Here is a 23,202-nt window from a genome sequence, read left to right on the forward strand (position 1 = left end):
CCAAACTGGCAATATTTCGCTAATTTACGCAATTCCAGCAAATAATCAGCATTGCTTTCATGCTGTAGCTGCCTTCTGTCGTAAAATTTAAATCGTTCCGCTAGCATCAGCGGCGTGGGGTTTAGATGATCTTTCAGGACAGTAACAATCTCATCGAACGTCTTATCCGCCGGTTCATCTGGTGATAACAGGTGTTTCAATTGCCCGTATGTCTTCGCACCCATTAAATTTAATAATGTTAGAGCTTTATCTTGGTCACGAATTTTATTGGCCTTACAATAATTTTTTACTCTTTCAACATATATGGCCCAATCTTCGAGGTCACTATCAAAGGTGCTAATATTCCCGTGTTTAGGCATTGTAGATTTGCAATTTCTCAGATTTTATTTTCTTTACTTGTTATCAAAGATGGCGGCTTCCCGCTCTTGCCGTCGTCCTCCGCCCACAAAATGGCGGTTTTCCCGCGCTTGGCGGTCTTCACCCGTCCCCCGACGCCGTCTCCCTTCAGCCCCCGAGTGTGGCCCTTATCAGCGGATGCGATCGATGGCCCGGCTGCGCCTCGCACTTGAAAGCGGCCCGGCCCTTATCTGCCGATCGCTATCGCCCTGTACCTCTCTTCCCCAGTCCTGTCTTCTACTCCGGTTCACAAGCTGATGGAGGCTTCAGGGTCCTAATGCCTGTCGCTTCCAGTGGGGTGGTGAGTGGTGAGGTTTGAAACCTCTCTTCAACCGCCGTGGAATAACTGCCGCAGGGTAAGAACCTGACTCGTCGCCAGTGTTAAGTATGTGTATTGTATTGAACAATTAACACAAAGACTTAAACGTATAACTCAAACAGGTCTTTACTGGTTGGAGGTAGGGACTATACTGAATACAAGATTACTGCACAGTGCTTATATACCGGTGTGTTCACCCCCGGTATTATGTCTACAGCAGCCTGAGAAAGTAGTACATCTCTTAAGGTGGAACAGGCTTAAGCTCTCTTAAGGTGGAACAGGTTACATACACAACAGAGCCCATCAAGGATGAAAAGGCCAAAGGGTATCCATGTCTTCAAAAAGCCTAGTTTCTCCAAGAAGAAAGAAAAAGACTTTAAGGTCAAAGAGAAGCCAAAGGAAGAAAAGCACAAAGAGGAAAAACACAAGGAGAAAAAGTCCAAAGATATAACCGCAGCAGATGTTGTTAAGCAGTGGAAAGAGAAAAAGAAAAAGAAGAAGCCTGCACCAGAGCAGGAAGCAGATCCGGTGGATACTCCTTCTTTCCTCAGGCCAATCTTTGGTGTTCCATTAGCCGAGGCTGCTGAGAGGACTATGCTGTATGATGGGATCCAGCTGCCAGCAGTTTTTCGAGAGTGCATTGATTACATTCAGAGTTATGGCATGAAGAGTGAAGGAAACACTGAAACCCTCTCCAAGCAAAGATCGCAAGGAGACCTCGATCTATACAAGAGCAGATTGATGACAATGCCGCAACTGCATCTTGTCATTCACCGCCAGAACAATCTCATGAAGACACATCAGGCTTACCCGTGTTGAGAAGATCCACACGTGAAGTAAAAGAGCCTGATAGACTTAATCTTTGAGTACAATGTAAAGCTTTGAAAATGTGTTGACTGTTTTGAAAATGTTTATGTTTATAGAGCACTAACAAAAGTGTTACTGATATCATCTTTATTGTTTTCTTGAAAGTTGATTGATATCGATTTTGTTAAACCTCAAAGAAAGGGGGATGTAATGATCAATAACATGTCATTCTATAGCTGTATGTATAAGACTACACTACCCAGCTGTATGATATTAAGACTACATTACCCATGAGGCACTAGGCTACCCACAAGGCAACAGTCAAGATGGAAGCCTCTACAAGATGCTGTACAAGTCCACATGTGCTCAATAAAAGTAGCTAGCAAAAGCTAGCTGTGTTCACAATAAGAATGTCTATTTATTAATGAACATAACAATCTGCTTCTGGAAAAACTCGCAATTGTGGCGATTAGCTCGTAGCCCATATTCCTTCAATCTAGTGAGCACCTGCTCCAGGTTGGCGAGGTGATCACTGTCATTTTCGCCCGTGACCAGGATGTCGTCCAAATAACACTGGGTCCCTGGAATCCCTTGCAGGACTTGATCCATTGCCCTTTGCCAAATAGCCGGAGCTGATGCTACCCCGAACACCAGCCGGTTGTATTGGTAGAGACCTTTATGAGTGTTGATCGTGAGGTACTGTTTCGAGGCTTCTTCTACCTCCATTTGCAGGTATGCCTGGGCCAGATCAATCTTAGTGAAGCGTTTTCCTCCAGATAGCGAGGCGAAAATATCTTCAATCCGCGGAAGCGGATATTGTACCGTGTGAAGGACTGGGTTCACTGTCACCTTAAAGTTCCCACAGATGCGAACCTTCTTTGGTTCCCCAGGCGTATTACTCAATGACCTCTTCATTACAGGAATGATGGGTGTAGCCCACTCGCTCCAGTCCACTTTGGACAGTACTCCAGAACGTTCCAAACCTTCCAGCTCTGCTTCAACGGCTGGGCGGATCACATAAGGCACTGGTCTGACCTTAAAAAACTTTGGGCTTGCATTTTCCTCTATTTTGATCGTCGCTTTTATGCCTTTTAGTGTTCCGAGTCCCTCCTGGAACACTTCTTGTGCGTCAGTTAGCATTTTTGACAGTCGTCCAGGTTGACGTCATCATCCTTTTTGGCATCTACAGTCAGTGCTTGTATGGAATGCCAATCTAGCTGTATCTTCCGGATCCATTCACGTCCTAGTAGTGGTGGACCTCCATCTGGCAATACATATAGGTCCATTTTTGGTGTTTCCTTGCCGTTATATATAACGTTCACCCTTATTTTTCCTTTGGGGTAGACTTTTTGCCCCGTGTACATCTTCAAGACAATCTCTGTATCTCTCAAGGGTATATGTGAGAATAACCGCTTGTAGTCCCTTCGGGTTATGACTGTTAGGGCTGATCCTGTGTCCAATTCCATTTTCACTTGGACTCCGTCTATCTTGAGCGTGACCCAGATAGTTTGGTGATCCTCCATTTTGATTACATGATGTAGTTTCAGACAACCCAGCTCCTTGCTTCCAGAGTCTGTATCACTTTTCTGTTCGTCTGAACTACTCTCCATCGCCTTATGTACCTTTTTGTACTTCTCCTGTGGAGATTTCTTGCTGCTGGTTTTCTTTCCCGACCTGCAGGCTCTTGTTACGTGTCCTACTTTTCCACACTGTCTGCACACTTGGTCCTTGAACCAACAATCCTTATGGTCGTGTGTTGTTCTGCCGCAGCGATAACACTTCACTGCTCCATATGACATTTCATAAGAACATAAGAACATAAGAAATAGGAGCAGGAGTAGGCCAATCGGCCCCTCGAGCCTGCTCCGCCATTCAATAAGATCATGGCTGATCTGATCCTAACCGCCAATCTACTATCACAGAACCATCTCCTGAATCTAACAGAATTGGACACACGAAATAGGAGCAGGATCAGGCTACATGGCCCCTGGGCCCGCTCCGCTACCCACAGGGCCATGTCCGATCCAAACCTAGACTCATGTCCAAATTCCTGCCCGCTCCCCGTAACCCTTAATTCCCTTTACTTCTAGGAAACTGTCTATTTCTGTTTTAAATTTATGTAATGATGTAGCTTCTACAGCTTTTTGGGGCAGCATATTCCATGGACCTACCACGCTCTGAGTGAAGTAGTTCCTCCTCATCTCAGTTTTGAAAGAGCAGCCCCTTATTCTAAGACTATGCCCCCTAGTTCTAGTTTCACCCATCATCGGGAACATCCTCCCCGCATCCACCCGATCCAACCCCTTCACAATCTTATATGTTTCAATAAGATCGCCTCTCATTCTTCTGAACTCCAATGAGTAGAGTCCCAATCTACTCAACCTCTCCTCATATGTCCATCCCCTCATCCCCGGGATTAACCGAGTGAACCTTCTTTGTACTGACTCGAGAGCAAGTATGTCTTTTCTTAAGTATGGACACCAAAACTGTATGCAGTATTCCAGGTGCGGTCTCACCAATATCTTGTACAACTGAAGCAATACCTCCCTATTTTTATATTCTATCCCCCTAGCAATGAAAGCCAACATTCCATTGGCCTTCTTAATCACTTGCTGCACCTGCATACTAACCTTTTGAGTTTCGTGCACCAGGACCCCCAGATCCCTTTGTACTTCAGTACTTTCTAGTTTCTTGCCATTAAGATAATAACTTGCTCTACGATTTTTCCTGCCAAAGTGCATAACCTCACACTTTCCAGTATTGTATTCCATCTGCCAAATCTCTGCCCACTTACTTAGCCTGTCTATGTCCCCTTGCAGGTTTTTTATGTCCTCCTCACTCACTACTTTCCCTCCCATCTTAGTATCATCTGCAAACTTTGATATGTTACACTCGGTCCCCATCTCCAAATCGTTAATATAGATTGTAAAGAGTTGGGGACCCAGCACTGACCCCTGCGGAACACCACTAGTTATTGATTGCCAGTCTGAGAATGAACCATTTATCCCAACTCTCTGCCTTCTGTTAGATAGCCAATCCTCTATCCATGCCAGAATATTACCCCCAATCCCGTGATTTTTTATCTTAAGCAATAATCTTTTGTGTGGCACCTTGTCAAATGCCTTTTGGAAGTCTAAATACACTACGTCCACTGGTTCCCCCTTTATCCACCCTATATGTTACTTCCTCAAAGAACTCCAGCAAATTTGTCAAACATGACTTCCCCTTCATAAAACCATGCTGACTTTGTCCTATTAAATTATGATTATCCAAATGTCCTGTTACTGTCTCCTTAATAATGGACTCCAAAATTTTACCTACCACAGATGTTAGGCTAACCGGTCTATAGTTTCCAGCCTTCTGTCTACTGCCCTTTTTAAATAAGGGTGTTACATTAGCAGTTTTCCAGTCTGCTGGGACCTTTGCTGAGTCCAGGGAGTTTTGGAAAATTATTACTAATGCATCCTCAATCCCTACCGCCACTTCCCTCAAGACCCTAGGATGTAAGCCATCAGGTCCAGGTGATTTATTCGCCTTGAGTCCCATTATTTTACTGAGTACCACTTCCTTAGTGATTTTGATCGTGTTTAACTCCTCCCCCCATATAGCCCCCTGTTTTCCAGTGTTGGGATATTCTTAGTGTCCTCTACTGTAAAGACTGATACAAAATATTCATTCAGTGTTTTTGCCATCTCCATATTTCCCACCATTAATTTCCCGGTCTCATCCTCTAAGGGACCAACATTTACTTTAGCCACCCTTTTTATTTTTATATAACTATAAAAACTCTTACTATCTGTTTTTATATTTTTTGCTAATTTACTTTCATAATCTATCTTCCCTTTCTTAATCAATCTTTTTGTTATTTTTTGCTGTCTTTTAAAGTTTTCCCAATCCTCTATCCTCCCACTAGATTTGGCTACCTTATATGCCCTTGTTTTTAGTTGAATACTATCCTTAATTTCTTTACTTAGCCACGGATGGCTGTCTTTTCTTTTACACCCTTTTCTTCTCAGTGGAATATAGTTTTTTTTGGAAGTTGTAAAATAACTCCTTAAATGTACACCACTGATCATGTATCGTCTTACTCTTTAATCTATTTTCCCAATCCACTCTACTCAATTCCGCTCTCATACCTTCATAGTCTCCTTTATTCAAGCTTAGCACGCTTGTTTGAGATCCAACCTTCTCACCCTCTAATTGAATATGGAATTCAACCATGTTATGGTCACTCATTCCAAGGGGATCCTTTACTAGGACATTTTTAATTAATCCTGTCTCGTTACACAGGACCAGATCTAAGGTTGCTTGCCCCCTGGTCGGTTCAGTTACATACTGCTCAAGCAACCCATCCCTAATACACTCAATGAACTCATCCTCAAGGCAGCCCTGCCCAATTTGATTTGTCCAATTAATACATACATAGAAACATAGAAGATAGGAGCAGGAGTAGGCCATTCGGCCCTTCGAGCCTGCTCCGCCATTCAACGAGATCATGGCTGATCATCCAAACCCTAACACCCGGTCCCTACACCGACAGCCATCCCACCCAAGCCCTATCCCCATAACCCCGTAACCCCACGTATTTAATCCCCCCTAACACTAAGGGCCAATTTTTTTCATGGCCAATCAACCTAACCCGCACATCTTTGGACTGTGGGAGGAAACCGGAGCACCCGGAGAAAACCCACGCAAACACGGGGAGAATGTGCAAACTCCACACAGACAGTCACCCGAGGCCGGATTTGAACCCGGGTCCCTGGCGCTGTGAGGCAACAGTGCTAATCACTATGCCACCGTGCTGCCCTTATGATAGTTAAAATCCCCCATAATTATAGATGTTCCCTTATTACAATCCTCAACTATTTCCTGATTGATACTCCGTCCAACAGAGTTGCAACTGTTCGGAGGCCTATAGACTACGCCCACTAGTGTTTTTTTCCCCTTATTATTCCTTATCTCCACCCAAACTGTTTCATTATCCTGATCTTTTGACCCAATATCATTTCTCTGTATTACAGTGATTCCTTCCTTTATTAACATAGCCACCCCACCTCCCCTTCCTTCCTGCCTGTCCTTCCTGATCGTTAAATAACCTGGTATGTTTAATTCCCAGGCATTGTCACCCTGCAGCCATGTTTCTGTAATGGCCACAAGATCATACCCATATGTAGTTATTTGTGCCATTAACTCGTCTATTTTGTTACGAATGCTACGTGCATTCAGATAGAGAACTTTCAAATATGTTTTGTGACACTTAGTTCCTGCTTTTGCCCTTTTTATTACTTTACCTTTTACTCCATACCTTCTGCCCCTTCCTGACACGCTCTGGTTTTTAATTTCCCCACTGCTACCTTGTGCCATATTCTTGTGGTCTCCGTTGTATCTCTGCAGCACCCCGTGCGGCTGCTTCGTGTGATACTGCCATGCTGAAAGCCTTGTCCAGCGTAAGATCCTTTTCTGATAGAAGCCGTTTCTGGGTTCCTTCACTTTGAAGCCCACACACAAACTTGTCCCTTAAAGTATCTGCTAGTCCTGTTCCAAACTGGCAGTGTTTCGATAGCTTGCGCAGTTCCGTTAAATACTCAGCATTACTTTCATCTTTATGCTGGTTCCTTTTGTGAAACTTAAATCTTTCTGCTATCAGCAGCGGTGTGGGGTTTAAGCATAGTAGGATTGCCACTATGCTTTCAAAATCCTTTTCCACTGGCTTCTCTGGGGTTACTAGGTTTTGCAGTAAGCCATACGTTTTTGCACCCATGGAATTCAACAATACCAGTGCTTTCCTGGCATCTGGCACATCATTCGCCTTGCAGTACACTTCTATGCGTTCTACATATGTCGCCCAATCTTCGACTTCATTGTTGAACGCTGTGACACTGCCACTCTTCGGCATTCCTGGGTGTGGTTAGACTGGCTAAAAATGGCGTCTCCCGTGCTCTCCCTTCTTCTCCGCTGGCTCAAAATGGCGTCTCCCGCGCTTTCCTTTCTTTCCGCACTCTCCTTTCTTCTCCAATGTGGCTCAAAATGGCGTCTCCCGCGCTCGCCCTTCTTCTCCGCTGCGGCTCAATAATGGCGTCTCCCGCGCTCTCCCTTCTTCTCCGCTGTGGCTGAAATGGTGTCTCCCGCACTTTCCTTTCTTCTCCCGCGATGCTGCTCAGCCCTTGAACACCGGCCGCGCTCTGCGTGTTTTCCTGCGCGCCTCTCTCATTGACGCCACTCGGTCCTGAACCCTGGCTGTGCCCCGTGCGCTCTACCCTCTCTTTTTTTTTCCGTCGATGCCGCTCGGTCTTCAACCCCGGCTGCGCCCTGTGCTCTTTACCCTCTCTCTTACCCCGTCGACGCTGCTCGGCCTTCCCCTGTGCTGTCGGTCGGCTCCAGCCGCCGCCGTCCGGGAAGGGTCTGTGCCGTACCTGCTGCCAGCCCGTCTCGCTGGAGTCTCCGCCGGATGGTCGACGCCCGTGCCCCTGGAATCGGCCCTCTTCTGCAGAGTTGCAGGTAGGTTTGAATCGACTCGTCGCCAATGTTAAATCCGGGTATCTTAATGTAGTGTGTCCTTCAATCAATAGACAGAGACTGCAGAGGAACAATCAACAGGTGTTTACTGGATGAGGGTTACTCCAAAACTAACAGTACAGATCCCTACTCAGGGTTTATATACAGGTGTGGTCACTGCCGGTACTACAGTATACAGGAGCTGTAAAAAGTAGTTCTCCCCTTAAAGGTACATACACTACACATTTTAACTAATGTTTTATTTTTAACTTCTGCAGGGTGGATTTCCTGGGACCCAGCAGATGAAAGGAGGCGAGAAGGGTCGGATCCATGAGATGAATGCCTTTATTGCACTGCTTGTGGGCGAGGAGGAGGAGGAGAGCTTCCCCACCCAACCCACCAAGCTTACCTTTTAAACATATGCCTACCCCCGATATCCCCTTCCCCCATGTTGTCCGATTCCCCAATTTCGGACTTACTGGTCATCTGCTCCCTGGCTGCTTTCCTGCCCGACAAACAGCCAGCCTGTGAATCTGCCTGGCTATTGGGTGGAAAACCTGTTGAGATAAATTCAGCAGGACCTGTGAGAAACCCTTCCCTCCAGGCCTCCCGTCCTCAAATCCTCCCCATCCTCAGATACTTCCCCCCACCCCCGCTCTATTCCTGGCGCCAAGCTATTATCGGGCCATATGAAGCGGTTAGGAGTGGTAGAAAACTGATTAAATGTGGCAACAATTTATTCTGCCGGTATTAATCCTGTTCTGAGTTTTCCACTACATCCAACAAATTAGTGCAAATTTTAACAAAAGATTGAAAGGAACAAAGGAAACTTTTCCTTGTAAATGCCTATTAATATATTGTTAATGACATCATAAGAAAGTGATGTCTTTTTCTGCTGGATGAAATAATAACCAGATAGGAAATATCTCATTATAAAAAAAGCAGTAAAATCTTGAAACACACACTAGGTCAATCAGCGTCTGTGGAGAGGACAGAGAGTCGACGTTTTGAGTATGTTCCCTTCTTCAAAGCTGAAAAATAAGAGACAAACAGGCATGTTAATATGATCAGAAAAAGGAGAGTAATATATATACCAATTAAAACAGGCAAACAGGGAGATGAAGCATCAGTGGAATGATGTTCATCTCAATCAAGTAATAAAAAAAAAGCATTACAACATTAAAGAAACACTTCACCACCATTGCACCATGGCTGCAGTGTGTACTATCTACAGAATGCACTGTAGCAATTCCAAGTTCCCCTCCAAGTCACACACCATCCTGACTTGGACATGCATCACCGTTTCTTCATCGCTGCTGGGTCAATGTCCTGGAACTCCCTAACTAACAGCACTGTAGGGGTACCTTCACCAAATGGACTGCAGCGATTCAAGAAGGCGGCTCACCAGCACCATCTCAAGGCAACTAGGGAAGGGCAATAAATGGTGGCCTTGCTAGCGACGCTCATATCCCGAGAATTAATTTTAAAAAAGCAAGGAAGTTATGCTAAACTTTTATAAATCACTGGTTAGACCTCAGCTAAGAGTACTGCATCCAATTCTGAGCACCTCAGCTTAAGAAGGATGTCAAGACCTTGGAGAGGGTGCAGAGAAGATTTACCAGAATGATACCAGGGCTGAGCGACTTCAGCTATGTGGAGAGACTAGAGAAGCTGGGATTGTTCTCCTTAGAGCAGAGAAAGTTAAGGGAGATTTAATAGAGGTGCTCAAAATGATGAGGGGTTTCGATGGAGTAAATAAAGAGAAACTGTTTCCTCTGGTGGGTGGACTGCTAACCAGAGGACACAGATTTAAGATAATTGGCAAAAGAACCAGAGAGATGAGGAGAATTTTTTTTACAGTGAGTTATTATCTGGAATGTACTGCCTGAAAAGGTGATGGAAGCAGATTCAATAATAACTTTCAAAAGGGAATTGGATATATACTTGAAAAGGGAAATATTTGCAGGACAGCACGGTGGCATAGTGGTTAGCACTGTTGCCTCACAGCGCCAGGGACCCGGGTTCGAATCCGGCCTCGGGTGACTGTCTGTGTGGAGTTTGCACATTCTCCCCGTGTTTGCGTGGGTTTCCTCCGGGTGCTCCGGTTTCCTCCCACAGTCCAAAGATGTGCGGGTTAGGTTGATTGGCTATGATAAATTGACCCTTAGTGTTAGGGGGATTAAATACATGGGGTTACGGGGATAGGGTGGGATATGTGTTGGTGTAGGGGTTACGGGGATCGGGTGGGATATGTGTTGGTGCAGGCTCGATGGGCCGAAATGGCCTCTATCTGCACTGTGGGGTTTCTGTGATTTCTGTGATCTGTGACAATGGGGAAAGAGCAGGGGAGTAGGACTAATTGGGTAGTTCTTTCAAAGAGCCAGCACATGCATGATGGACCAAATGGCCTCCTTCTGTGCTGTATGATTCTATGAGAAAATGATTGTAAGAGCCCTTTTTAGGCTACTGCAAAGTGCACCACTGACATCAGATGATAGTGATCCAGCAGTGTAGAATTTACTGAAGAACGATGGCACAGAACACAAGCTACTTCAGAGAGTGGGTCAATTGGGAAAGGTGCATCTACTTTTGAAATGCTCGCGTGACCGAATGTTGCCAAAAGTTGCAAGGACAACCGTGTTTCCTATGGTTGTGAAGGTCACCAGTGCCTTCAACTTTTGCACTTCAGGAAGTTTCCAGGCACTCACAGAAGACAACACATGAATCAGCCATATCACCTCCACTCACTGATGCACATTAAAGTACAAATACAGAGAAATTGAACTGTAATTAACAATCTAAATGTAATTACTCAAAGTCAAACTTGGCCGCATGACAGGTCACTTTTTTAGCTCTACTCTGGATAAGTATAACACAATTGCATCCAGCTTTCAATTTTACAGAAAGTGTGAGTCTAAAAGCACATGTAACATGTACACTACAATATCGGAGGATCTTTGTGAAACATATGCACTGGCATTGTAGTAGTTAACTAGATGACTGACCTTTGAACCTTATAATTATTTAATATAGATTGACTCTAATTTAAAACTAACTGACTAGATGGAACTTTGAGTCTTCACACACCAGCAAAATGTTACTAACATCAGGCAAGCATCACAAACTATAATATTCATTGATTGATTTTACAATGTTCCTAATATTCTTTCTTTACAATAGTCAATTGGAAATTTGCATCCTTGCTCCAGTTCCCTTAGTCAAATGCATTAATGATACTATAATAATTGCAAAATACTGCGGATGCTGGAAATCTGAAATAACAACAGAAAATGCTGGAAATACTCAACAGGCCAGGCAGCATCAACGTAAGCTCGAGGAACAGCACCTCATCTTTCGATTGGGCACTTTACAGCCTGCCGGACTCAACATTGAGTTCAACAATTGCAGATAATTATCCCTGCCCCCATTTTTTCCATGCAGTATGATTTTTGCCATTCCCATTTGCAACATTTTATCTTTCCTGCCTCTTACAAAAGTACAGGATGTTCTTTCTATTTCTTCCTCCCCTTCTAACCCTCCCCCCCCTGTCTCTGCACCTGCTTAATATCTGTTACATCTCCAGCTTTTTCCAGTTCTGATGAAGGGTCCCAGACCTGAAACGTTAACTCTGTTTCTCTCTCCACGGATGCTGCCTGGCCTGCTGAGTATTTCCAGCATTTTCTGCATTAATGATACTGGTGTTTTGCTTTACTATTGATTCCTTTTGTAACAGAATAGAACATTGCTCACACAAGTGTTTGTTATATGAAGGTAGCTTTAATAAAATCCAATAGCCTTTGTGCATGCTGACCTTATCTGATGGTCTAAAATGAGGATGCCATGGATCACAGCATTAGAAAAGGGCCATATCTTTTTTTCAGATGCTGAACAACTTGTGTATTTCTGATTAGGCTGAGCCTGACCAGAAGTGGGTTGGAGCCCAATTTGCAGCAGCCTGATGTCATGAGCGCAGACCTTGCCGTAATTTCCAGGGTCAGCATCATTATAATATTTTGGGTGATTGCCAGGCCTCAGAAATGCCTCTGATTGGGAGTATGTCTGTTGGCGGGGGTGGGAAGTGGGGTGAGCAAATAGTGTGCTGCTACAAGATTTTAAGGGGCCAGAAATCATCACATTTGTTTTTACTCCAGCAGAAAAAAAAGTTCAGGGGAGGAAGAATTTCTGGCAGGTCTGTAGAAGGGAGCAGAACCTCTAGGTTCACAGATGCAGCAGTGAAAGTACTGTTGTGCGAAGTGAGGCAGAAGAGGGATAACTTCTTTCCACAGTGGGGTCCCAAGGAGAGCTGCATGAGGTAACAGAAGAAGGTGGCTAATGCAGCATTACTGTACTTGACCAGCCTTTGCATGGCTAGGCAGTGCAGAAAGAATCTCAATTAACTAAGCAGATCAGACAAGGTAAGTGTTCCAGGGACATCTTCCATAATAGATTCTACTAAGTCTGCCACTTACAATGACCTCTCCCTCACACTTTGTTAAAATGCTTTAGTTGTTCACTAGCAATGCGAGCCCTTAACACCCTGAGCCTTTACCTGGAAGTGATCCTTCACCCACATCCTAATGTAGATTTGCCCCACAAAAAGCCTTGCATACAATGTAATTGATTGGTGCATACACCTGTTATCACCCCATTATGGGCTGCATGCAAACACCTGGGTTTTACTGCATGTCATGGTACCCAATGCTAATGCTCACATTTTGCTTTATTTTTCAAGAACAAGACAGCCCTTGGCACTTGAGAGAAATCTGTCCCTTGTAGCAGTCCCCCAAACCTCCAATCTCCCATTCCCAATGAGGAAGAAGCTTTGCAAATTCTGGGAGACGAGGCCATAGCAACCTGGGCAGGGCATCATAGATGGGGAAGTGGGCAAATGCCAGCTGTGGATTTGGGATGAGCTTCTGCTTCTCTTCCTTCTCATCCTATTGCATCCAACATTAGCTGTCAGCAAACATTGTCATGAAACCCGCATGTCATTTCCCCTACTGTAAGTTGCTAGTGAACACTGCACATCAGGATACCATTGTAACCTCCTCTAAATATGCCTGGGAAAGAATAGTAGCCTCTCCCCGCATATCTGGCTCTGCTAGCACTTCACATGCCTTCACTCACTACATCACTGCCAAGCACTAACTCAGAGATACTCAACCAGTAAAGTCAGAGATTGAAACAGAGGGAATGTCACCTAGGCCTTAAGTGAGCAGGAATATCTCCTAATGGCACATGAGGAGGAAGATGTCACTGGCTACAAGGTCAAGCTGCATAGCCCATGGCTGAATAACCTGATGATCTGGATTATGCAGCGCATAAAAATGATGTGGAATCTGTATGGGTAGAATTGAGAAATACTAAGGGGAAAAAAACGTTAGTGGGAGTGGTATATAGACCTCCAAACAGTAAGGCGGAGGTTGGGGATGGCATTAAAAGGGAAATTAAAGAAGCGTGCAATAAGGGCACAGCTGTCATCATGGGTGACTTTAATCTACATATAGATTGGGCCAACCAAATTAGTAACAATACCGTGGAGGAGGAATTCCTGGAGCGTTTACGGGATGGTTTCCTGGACCAATATGTCGAGGAACCAACCAGAGATCAGGCCATCTTAGACTGGGTATTATGTAACGAGAAAGGATTAATTAGCAATCTTGTACGAGGCCCCTTGGGTCGGAGCGATCATAATATGATCGAATTCTTCATTAAGATGGAGAATGAAGTAGTTGACTCAGAGACTAGGGTCCTCAATTTAAATAAAGGAAACTACGATGGTCTGAGGAGCGAGTTGGGTAGGATTGATTGGGGAATGGCACTCAAAGGGTTGATGGTGGATAGGCAATGGCAAACATTCAAAGACCGAATGGATGAGCTACAGAATTTGTTCATCCCAGTTTGGCATAAAAATAAAACAAAAAAGGTGACTCAACCGTGGCTAACAAGGGAAATTAGGGATAGCATAAGATCCAAGGAGAGGACATATAAATTGGCCAGAAAAAGCAATAATCCTGAGGATTGGGAGCAGTTTAGGATTCAACAAAGGAGGACAAAGGGATTAATTAAGAAAGGGAAAATAGAATATGAGAGTAAGCTTGCATGGAACATAAAATCTGACTGTAAAAGCTTTTATAGATATGTGAAGAGAAAAAGATTGGTGAAGTCAAGCGTAGGTCCCTTGCAGTCAGAATCAGGGGAATTTATAATGGGGAACAAAGAAATGGCAGACCAACTAAATACATATTTTGGTTCTGTCTTCACAAAGGAGGACACAAATAACCTCCCAGAGATGCCGGGGAACATAGGGTCTGATGAAAGGGTGGAACTGAAAGAAATCAGTATTTGTAGGGAAATGGTGTTAGGAAAATTGATGGGACTGAAGGCCGATAAATCTCCAGGGCCTGATAATCTACATCCCAGGGTACTTAAGGAAGTGGCCCTAGAAATAGTAGATGCATTGCTGGTCATCTTTCAGAACTCGATAGACTCTGGAACAGTACCCATGGATTGGAGGGTAGCTAATGTTACCCCACTATTCAAAAAAGGTGGTAGAGAAAAAGCGGGGAATTATAGGCCGGTAAGCCTGATATCGGCAGTGGGGAAAATGCTAGAGTCCATTATAAAAGATGTAATAGCAGAGCACTTGGAAAGCAGTGACAGGATCGGACAAAGTCAACATGGATTTACAAAAGGTAAATCATGCGTGACTAATCTACTGGAATTTTTTGAGGATGTAACTAGTAAAATAGATAAGGGAGAACCAGTGGATGTGGTGTATTTGGACTTTCAGAAGGCTTTCGATAAGGTCCCACATAAGAGATTAGCGTGCAAAATTAAGGCACATGGGATTGGGGGCAAGGTATTGACTTGGATAGAGAACTGGTTGGCAGACAGAAAGCAAAGAGTTGGAATAAACGGGTCGTTTTCCGAGTGGCAGGCAGTGACTAGTGGGGTACCGCAAGGATCGGTCCTAGGACCCCAGCTGTTCACAATATATATTAATGATCTGGACGAGGAAATTGGATGTAATATCTCCAAATTTGCAGACGACACAAAGCTGGGTGGGAGGGTATGCTGTGAGGAGGATGTCGTGAAACACCAGTACGATTTGGACAGGTTGGGTGATTGGGCAGAAACATGGCAAATGCACTATAATGTGGATATATGTGAGGTTATCCACTTTGGTGACAAAAACAGGAAGGCAGATTATTATTTGAATGGCAATAGATTGGGAGAAGGGGAAGTGCAAAGAGACCTGGGTGTTCTTGTGCACCAGTCGCTGAAGGTAAGCATGCAGGTGCAGCAGGCGGTTAAGAAGGCAAATGGTATGTTGGCCTTCGTAGCAAGAGGGTTCGAGTACAGGAACAAGGATGCCTTGCTACAGTTGTACAGGGCCTTGGTGAGACCTTGAGTATTGTGTGCAGTTTTGGTCACCTTACCTGAGGAAGGACGTTCTTGCCATGGAAGGAGTGCAGCGAAGATTCACCAGGCTGATACCTGGGATGGCAGGAATGACGTATGAGGATAGATTGTGTCGATTGGGCTTATACTCACTGGAGTTTAGAAGATTGAGAGGGGATCTCATCGAAACCTATAAAATTCTGTCAGGCCTGGACAGAATAGATGCAGGAAGGATGTTTCTGATGGCCGGGGAGTCCAGAACCAGGGGTCATAGTCTAAGGATAAGGGGTAAGCCATTTAGGACTGAAATGAGGAGGAATTTCTTCACCCAGAGAGTGGTGAACCTGTGGAATTCTTTGCCACAGAGGGCGGTGGAGGCCAGTTCATTAAATATATTCAAGAAAGAGTTGGATATATTTCTTAAGGCTAAAGGGATCAAGGGATATGGGGAGAAGGCAGGGACAGGGTACTGAATTTGGATGATCAGCCATGATCTCATTGAATGGCGGAGCAGGCTCGAAGGGCCTAATGGCCTACTCCTGCTCCTATCTTCTATGTTTCTATGATCCTTCAGACCCTAGTTGGACTATATTATAAGTAGATTCAGGCACCTAAAGCACGCCTTCAACATGCCAATGGTGTAGCTGGTTATTTTTCTGGTGGATACATGCACCTTGTTCTGCCCTCGCAACGCGTTTCTATGCAGAGCTAGACAGATAGCGAACAACTCGATATCTTCCAATAAAATCACAAGGCTTGACTTTTCTTGTAACGCTTTACTGAACGATTCTAATTGTAAAACTGAAATACAACACAGAAATGGAAGCACACATTAGTATACAAGCGCATAACTGATATGTATACACAAATTTAGGTACGCCTGAGCAACACAGTACATTTAGTAAACTGGAAGGCATTCTCTTTAAATTAGCCCTGTACGTAGTGCATCAAAATACAGCTACTAGTTAATCAGCTAGACAGAGAAAAGTTGCAACTAAACATTTTCTACAACATGCAGTGCACACTAATCATCCATAGCATTCTAAATTACTTACAGACAAACAATTTCCAAGACTCAAGCATGGGGACAATACAACTGCTCGGAGCCTGTGCTGCTGTAGGAGCACCGTGATGTAGGTCTGTGTCCCAGCGAGGACTCCACGAGGACTACGTAGCAGTCCTGTGGGGAGCGTGATGACCTCATCACGCTCGGTAGCGTTGTCCGCGCTTGGGGCGTCACGTGATGCGCGTGGTCGCGTTTCTGGCCGTGGAGGCCGAAGTCGGGAGCGGGAGCTGGAGGCCAGGCTGAGCCGATGCTTGCCGCGGGAGCGGAAGATCGCGTCGCTCCCGGCGGCTGGTAGATGCGGCCAAAGACGCTAGGCCGGGCTGTGCCGGCAGCCTTTCTGGAAGGCCGAGTCGGGCCGGCAGCCGCCTCACGCACGTCACGTCGTACGTGCCATGACGTCAGCACGCTACGTTGTACGTGACGTGACGTCAGCACGCTAAGGCGCGTCTTAAAGGGGCAATGGCCCTAAAAGGTAAGTTAAAGGGGCAACGGCCCCAACAGGTAGGTTATACATATATAAGTAAGTTAAATACATACAGTGAGGTTAAGTTAGAGGGAGAGGCAGCACACTCCCCGCTTGGTACAATTCCATTGTACCACTACAGATACAAAATAAACCTGAAGAAAACGTCCTTTGGCTGCAACATACTCAGAGTCCGTTCTCTAGGTTACTTCAGAAAGGAGGATCTCTGAGACTGGCCTCAGAAACACTTTGATAGGCCCCTCCTTGACAATCTTCACCTCCACCTTGCGGACCCTCTTGTCCCTGGTCGGCAGAGTTTTGACAACCAGGCCCACTGGCCATTCATTTCTGCGTGCTTGGCTGTCTTTCAGCAAGACAACGTCTCTCACTTTGACGTTTGGCTTGTCTTCTGTCCATTTCCTACGGCTCTGTACGGTGGACAAATACTCTCCTCTTTGCTTGGGGAATGTCTGTCCCTCTTCAAGACATTTGAATTCCTCCTTGAAGACATCATGCTGGACAGAGCGAATGATCACACCTTTGGCTTGTGATGGCTCACTTGTGCTGGATACTTCTTTAGAACATTTCCATCCTTTGCGTTCTATGTTGTCCGAATTCCCCTTGAAGGATGCTGCTACATGAATGAGTCGGGCTGTGGTTCGGCAGAGTGTTCTCCAGCTTGAGAATCGCTCGAAGCTTTGTGAGCCCAACTGAGATTCTGAGGCTTTGGTGACCAGGGTCGTAACTTCAGGCCGAATCTCAGTATCAGCTTCAGGCTCCACAAGGGTGAAGGGATTGGACTCAGGAGTCTCCTCTGTGTTGACATTAGACAGGAAAGAGGGGCCCGAGAACCAACTGCTTTGCTGTAGGTGTGCTGCTGGTATAGACCTGGTAGCATGGTCTGCAGGGTTCAGGTCTGTGGAGACATAGCACCACTGGTCAGGGTGAGTGGATCGTCTGATACGAGTCACCCGGTTGGAAACATACACGTAAAACCTTCTTGTGGAGTTGTGGATGTAACCAAGTACAATCTTGCTGTCCGTGAAGAACTTGACGGCGCCCACATCGATGTCAATCTTGTCTCTGATCAACTGTAGGTTCCATTTTGCTTCTTTTTCTGGGAGGAGTGGAGCATCCCACTCACTCTGATCCGATGAGAGTTCCCGTACTAATGCTTTTCCTTGCATTGTTATGGGAGCTACGAACCCCAAAGGGTCGTACAAACTGTTGACTGTGGACAGGATGTCTCTCCGTGTGAATGGCCTTTCTTCACGGGACACCAGGAATGTGACGCTGTCTGTTTCCGGGTTCCAGGAGAGCCCCAGGCTCCGTTGAAGGGGGGGAGGATCCACTCCAAGGTGCAAATCCTTCAGATCCTTGGCACGGTCCTCTGCAGGGAAGGCTTCCATCACCAGTCCACTGTTCGATGCTACCTTGTGTAGTCTCGGGTTGGACTCTTTCCATGGCCAACAACTTTCAGGACGGCCATCTAACTCCAGAAGGCCCGAACTCAACAACTCTCGGCGGATAAGGCACCCAGCGAGGTCCTGTGTACCCTGTGGCTCGGGTGAGGACTGCTTGGCTGGATTGGCCGAGTGCTGTGGAGGTCTCTGTAGGTAAGTCTTGCTTGTTTCTTCTCCTTTAAGCTCAGTGTCTCCAAAAACAGGCTGTTTGCTACTGTGTTGAGTAGCTGGTTCTGCGTTGAGATAGTTGGATGTTTCCTTGGAGAACAATTTGGAGTGTTGTTGGACACACTCACTTGTACGTTGCACTGGACTGAGGGGCTGTCCCAGAACATATGTTTCCTGGCTGGGCTCCCCGCCTTCGTTCTCCTCACCTTCTTCATAAGCTGCGGCTTTAGCTTTAGCGGCAGCGGCAGCTCTCTGGCTTTGGAGAATGTGGAGACTGGCAGCGAGGTCAGCTCTCTGCTTCATAACCCTAGCTTCTTTTTCAGCAAGGGCCAATTGAGCCTGGGCAGCTTTTGCCTTGGCACGTGCTTTGGCGGCTGCAGAAGCTGTCGATGGCGACGGTCTGCTGGACTGCCGAGATGATCTAGTGGATACTTTAGAGGACTGTGCTGTCTGCTTCATCACACTAGCGTCGAGGTCAGCTCTCTGCTTCATCACACTAGCGTCGAGGTCGGCTCTCTGCTTCATAAGGTCAGCTTTCTGCTTCATCATACTGGCTTCGAGGTCGGCTCTCTGCTTCATAAGGTCAGCTTCTTTTTCAGCGAAGGACAATTGAGCCTGGGCAGCTTTTGCCTTGGCATGTGCTTTGGCGGCTGCAGAAGCTGTCGATGACGACGGTCTGCTGGACCGCCGAGATGACCTAGGGGATACTTTAGAGGGCTGTGACTTGGCATCGTTTGCTAGGAGAGGCTCATGCTTCTCGCTTGACTGGTCGACGTCCTCTAGGGTATATTGTTTTCCTGAGTGTGGACTCATGGTAGCTGAGTGGTATCTTCCTGCGCTTGAGCCCGCTGTGCTGTTGTCTTTTTACTGTTCTGCCCTCGCAACGCGTTTCTATGCAGAGCTAGACAGATAGCGAACAACTCGATATCTTCCAATAAAATCACAAGGCTTGACTTTTCTTGTAACGCTTTACTGAACGATTCTAATTGTAAAACTGAAATACAACACAGAAATGGAAGCACACATTAGTATACAAGCGCATAACTGATATGTATACACAAATTTAGGTACGCCTGAGCAACACAGTACATTTAGCAAACTGGAAGGCATTCTCTTTAAATTAGCCCTGTACATAGTGCATCAAAATACAGCTACTAGTTAATCAGCTAGACAGAGAAAAGTTGCAACTAAACATTTTCTACAACATGCAGTGCACACTAATCATCCATAGCATTCTAAATTACTTACAGACAAACAATTTCCAAGACTCAAGCATGGGGACAATACAACTGCTCGGAGCCTGTGCTGCTGTAGGAGCACCGTGATGTAGGTCTGTGTCCCAGTGAGGACTCCACGAGGACTACGTAGCAGTCCTGTGGGGAGCGTGATGACCTCATCACGCTCGGTAGCGTTGTCCGCGCTTGGGGCGTCACGTGATGCACGTGGTCGCGTTTCTGGCCGTGGAGGCCGAAGTCGGGAGCGGGAGCTGGAGGCCAGGCTGAGCCGATGCTTGCCGCGGGAGCGGAAGATCGCGTCGCTCCCGGCGGCTGGTAGATGCGGCCAAAGACGCTAGGCCGGGCTGTGCCGGCAGCCTTTCTGGAAGGCCGAGTCGGGCCGGCAGCCGCCTCACGCACGTCACGTCGTACGTGCCGTGACGTCAGCACGCTACGTTGTACGTGACGTGACGTCAGCACGCTAAGGCGCGTCTTAAAGGGGCAATGGCCCTAAAAGGTAAGTTAAAGGGGCAACGGCCCCAACAGGTAGGTTATACATATATAAGTGAGTTAAATACATACAGTGAGGTTAAGTTAGAGGGAGAGGCAGCACACACCTCATTATACCATGCACAGCTCATGTTCTGGGAAACCACACAGATGTCATGAGCTATGACTGCAGAGGATAGACTAATCTGCTACACCTTTCTGGATCAAAAAATGTTGGTATCGGGGACTGTCTTAAAATTAAGTCATTGTAGCAGCTTCCAGGGAAATGAGCATTCACTTGTACACTGAAATAGTAGAATCGTTTCCCATTAGTGATATTGAGCAAAGGAGCACGTATGGCTACGTGGGTGCAATCTATGATTTGTTGGACCTTTGGGAACATTAGCACTGTATAAAATTGCAGTGCACTATGGTGTTGCCTTCAGTTGTCCGTGACTTGCTTAATGCATCTGTGCATAGTTGATTGTCTAATCTTCATGATGTCCCTGGCCTGGAATAGCATAAAAGAACGGCTATGACCTTATCAGCTGCTGGCAGTGCAGTGCCTGTGGTTTAGGTAGCTGTTGATCCGGTTGCAATATGTGGTATAACTTAGTGACAGCTTTCTTGTAAATTGAAGCCTCTTCGGGCACTGCTCCTCTAACAAACACAGGTAGGTATAACTCTGCCTGTATATTTGGGTATGGGGGTACTGCCGGGTGGGTGCCGTGAGCCTGACCAGCCTGCTCAGTCGCCATTCCTCTTCTTCTTCTTCTTACAAATAAAAGGAATTCCAAATGGGTAACCCATTATGGCCTATCTGAAATGGTATGGGGAAAATGGCACAAAGCCAAGTGCCAAGACAGTTGGCAACAGCAAAATCCTTCCAAAAATGAGTCCGAAATAAGCTTTAAACTGATGCTATAAATGTTGATGCTAGGCTCTTTAAATTCTCTTCCATTTCCCCCCGAGCACCTAACCACTGGATATTTTATACAGGCAAGAAGAAATACTGCAAATTATGGAAAACAGGGTGCATGACACCCTGGTGTCATTTTTGCATGCAATGGTTCAAAAATGGATGGATGCTCCCTTTAGCCAAATGAGTTGGGCACAAGAGCAGAGATCCAGTGTGACTAATTTTTGCCCAAATTTTAGATTTGTCTGATTTATCTCCAGAAATCGAGCAAACCCGATCAGAAAACCCAGGCTGCCAAGTCTCTAATTTTGAACAATTTGTGCTGTGAAACATCCCATTCACTTTTCTGTCAAGGACTATCTGGTAGCCTCAAAGCTAGACTGCCAATTATGAAATAACTTCCAACTGTGGAATATGCAGCAGGAAGTCTGTGTCAAATACAGGGCCAGTTTAGGGAGGTGGGTTAGTGCCCAACATAGCAAAAGCCAAGGCAGACAGACCTCTGAATCTTCAAAATAATAATATTTTTGACCTATTACATAAATAAACATCCAAATTTCTACTTTGAAAATATTCTCAACATCCTTACGGAGATGATTGCAAATTCTAAAGACAACACTATTTAAGAGACTCCCCAAAACTGACCCCAGTTATATGTTGGAATTCCAAACTTGTAAACCAAAAGTTCCTGCTGTCCATGCTCCATTTTTAAAGTTATCTGCAATAAAGTCAATGAACAGAGATCACTGTGTTGTTACAACTAATTAACCATCAGCTGTTTTTATGTGCTAACAATGTGAATAATGCTAGATTATTTAAAACTAACTCTGGAAGAACGTAAACAGATGTTGAGTTAATTTGTCATATTTTAGCAATCCATTTGCCTTGCCAATGAATGTTGCAACAGGGGTCTGTATTTACTGGGACACATGTCCTGTCTTTTCAAGTGTATATTTCAGTTTATTTTACAGCTGTTTTCAATTTTACGCAAATAAACTGACATAAACTCCAAAATGATAAGCCCCTATACTGATACACAAATGCTGTTTGGAAACCTGTTTTCATCTTACAGAGTGCAGATAGAGCTAAGTAAGTTAAATGCATAACAAATATTTAACTATAGTATATATTAGTATTTAGTATCGTATTAATCAATATGGTGAAGAACATGCATTTATATAGTACCTTTATCACATTTCTCAGAAACATACTTCATATACAGTGAATTGCTTTGAAGAGCAGTCACTTTTGTTATGTCGATGAAGGTGGCAGCAATTTTGCACACAGCTGCCACAGGAGACATAGAGTCATAACGGCATAGAAGGAGGTCATTTGGCCCATCGAGGCAGTGTCGGCTCTCTGTAGAGCAATCCAGTCAGTCCCATTCCCCCGCTCTATTCCCGTAGCCCTGTAAGTTTATTTCCCTAAAGTGCCTATCCAGTCTCCCCTTGAAAACATTGAGTGTCTCCGCTTCCACCACTTCCATCAGCAGCAAGTTCTAGGTCCTCATCACTTGCTGCATAAAAAAGTTTTTTCTCACAACCCCCCTGTATCTCTTGCCCAAAACCTTAAATCTGTGTCCCCTAGTTCTTTTACCATCAACTAGTGGGAACAGCCTTTCCCCGTCTAGCCTATCCAAACCCGTCATAATCTTGTACACCTCTATCAAATCACCCCTCAACCTCCTTTGCTCTAATGAAAACAAATCCAGCTTCTCCAAACTGCCCTTGTAGCTAAGATCCCCCATCCCCGGAACCATTCTGGTAAATCTCCTCTGCACTCTCTCAAGTGCCTTCACATCCTTCCTAAAGTGTGGTGACCAGAACAGGACACAATACTCCAGTTGTGGCCTAACTAGCGCTTTACAAAGGTTCAGCATAACTTCTCTACTTTTGTACTCAATACCTCTATTTATGAAACCCAGGATCCCATATGCTTTGCTAACCACTCTCTCAATATGTCCCACCACCTTCAGGGACCTATGCACATTAACTCCCAG

At 45.3% G+C, this 23,202-nt stretch overlaps 1 protein-coding gene across 1 annotated transcript; it reads right to left on the reverse strand.

The window, feature by feature from the left end:
* Positions 1-16,100: 16,100 nt before the first annotated feature.
* LOC147121180 (uncharacterized) lies at positions 16,101-21,923 on the reverse strand. The gene is made up of 2 exons (XM_085981290.1): positions 21,849-21,923; positions 16,101-19,575 (listed from the first exon to the last, which is right to left on the reverse strand). The coding sequence occupies exon 2, from the start codon at positions 19,392-19,394 to the stop codon at positions 17,151-17,153; it is 2,244 nt and encodes a 747-aa protein (XP_085837416.1). The 5' UTR covers positions 19,395-19,575; positions 21,849-21,923; the 3' UTR covers positions 16,101-17,150.
* Positions 21,924-23,202: the final 1,279 nt, after the last annotated feature.

This window comes from Somniosus microcephalus, chromosome 3 (genome assembly GCF_052327205.1).
Source record: "Somniosus microcephalus isolate GS21.2 chromosome 3, FLI_Smic_1.0, whole genome shotgun sequence".
Classification (NCBI taxonomy): domain Eukaryota; kingdom Metazoa; phylum Chordata; class Chondrichthyes; order Squaliformes; family Somniosidae; genus Somniosus; species Somniosus microcephalus.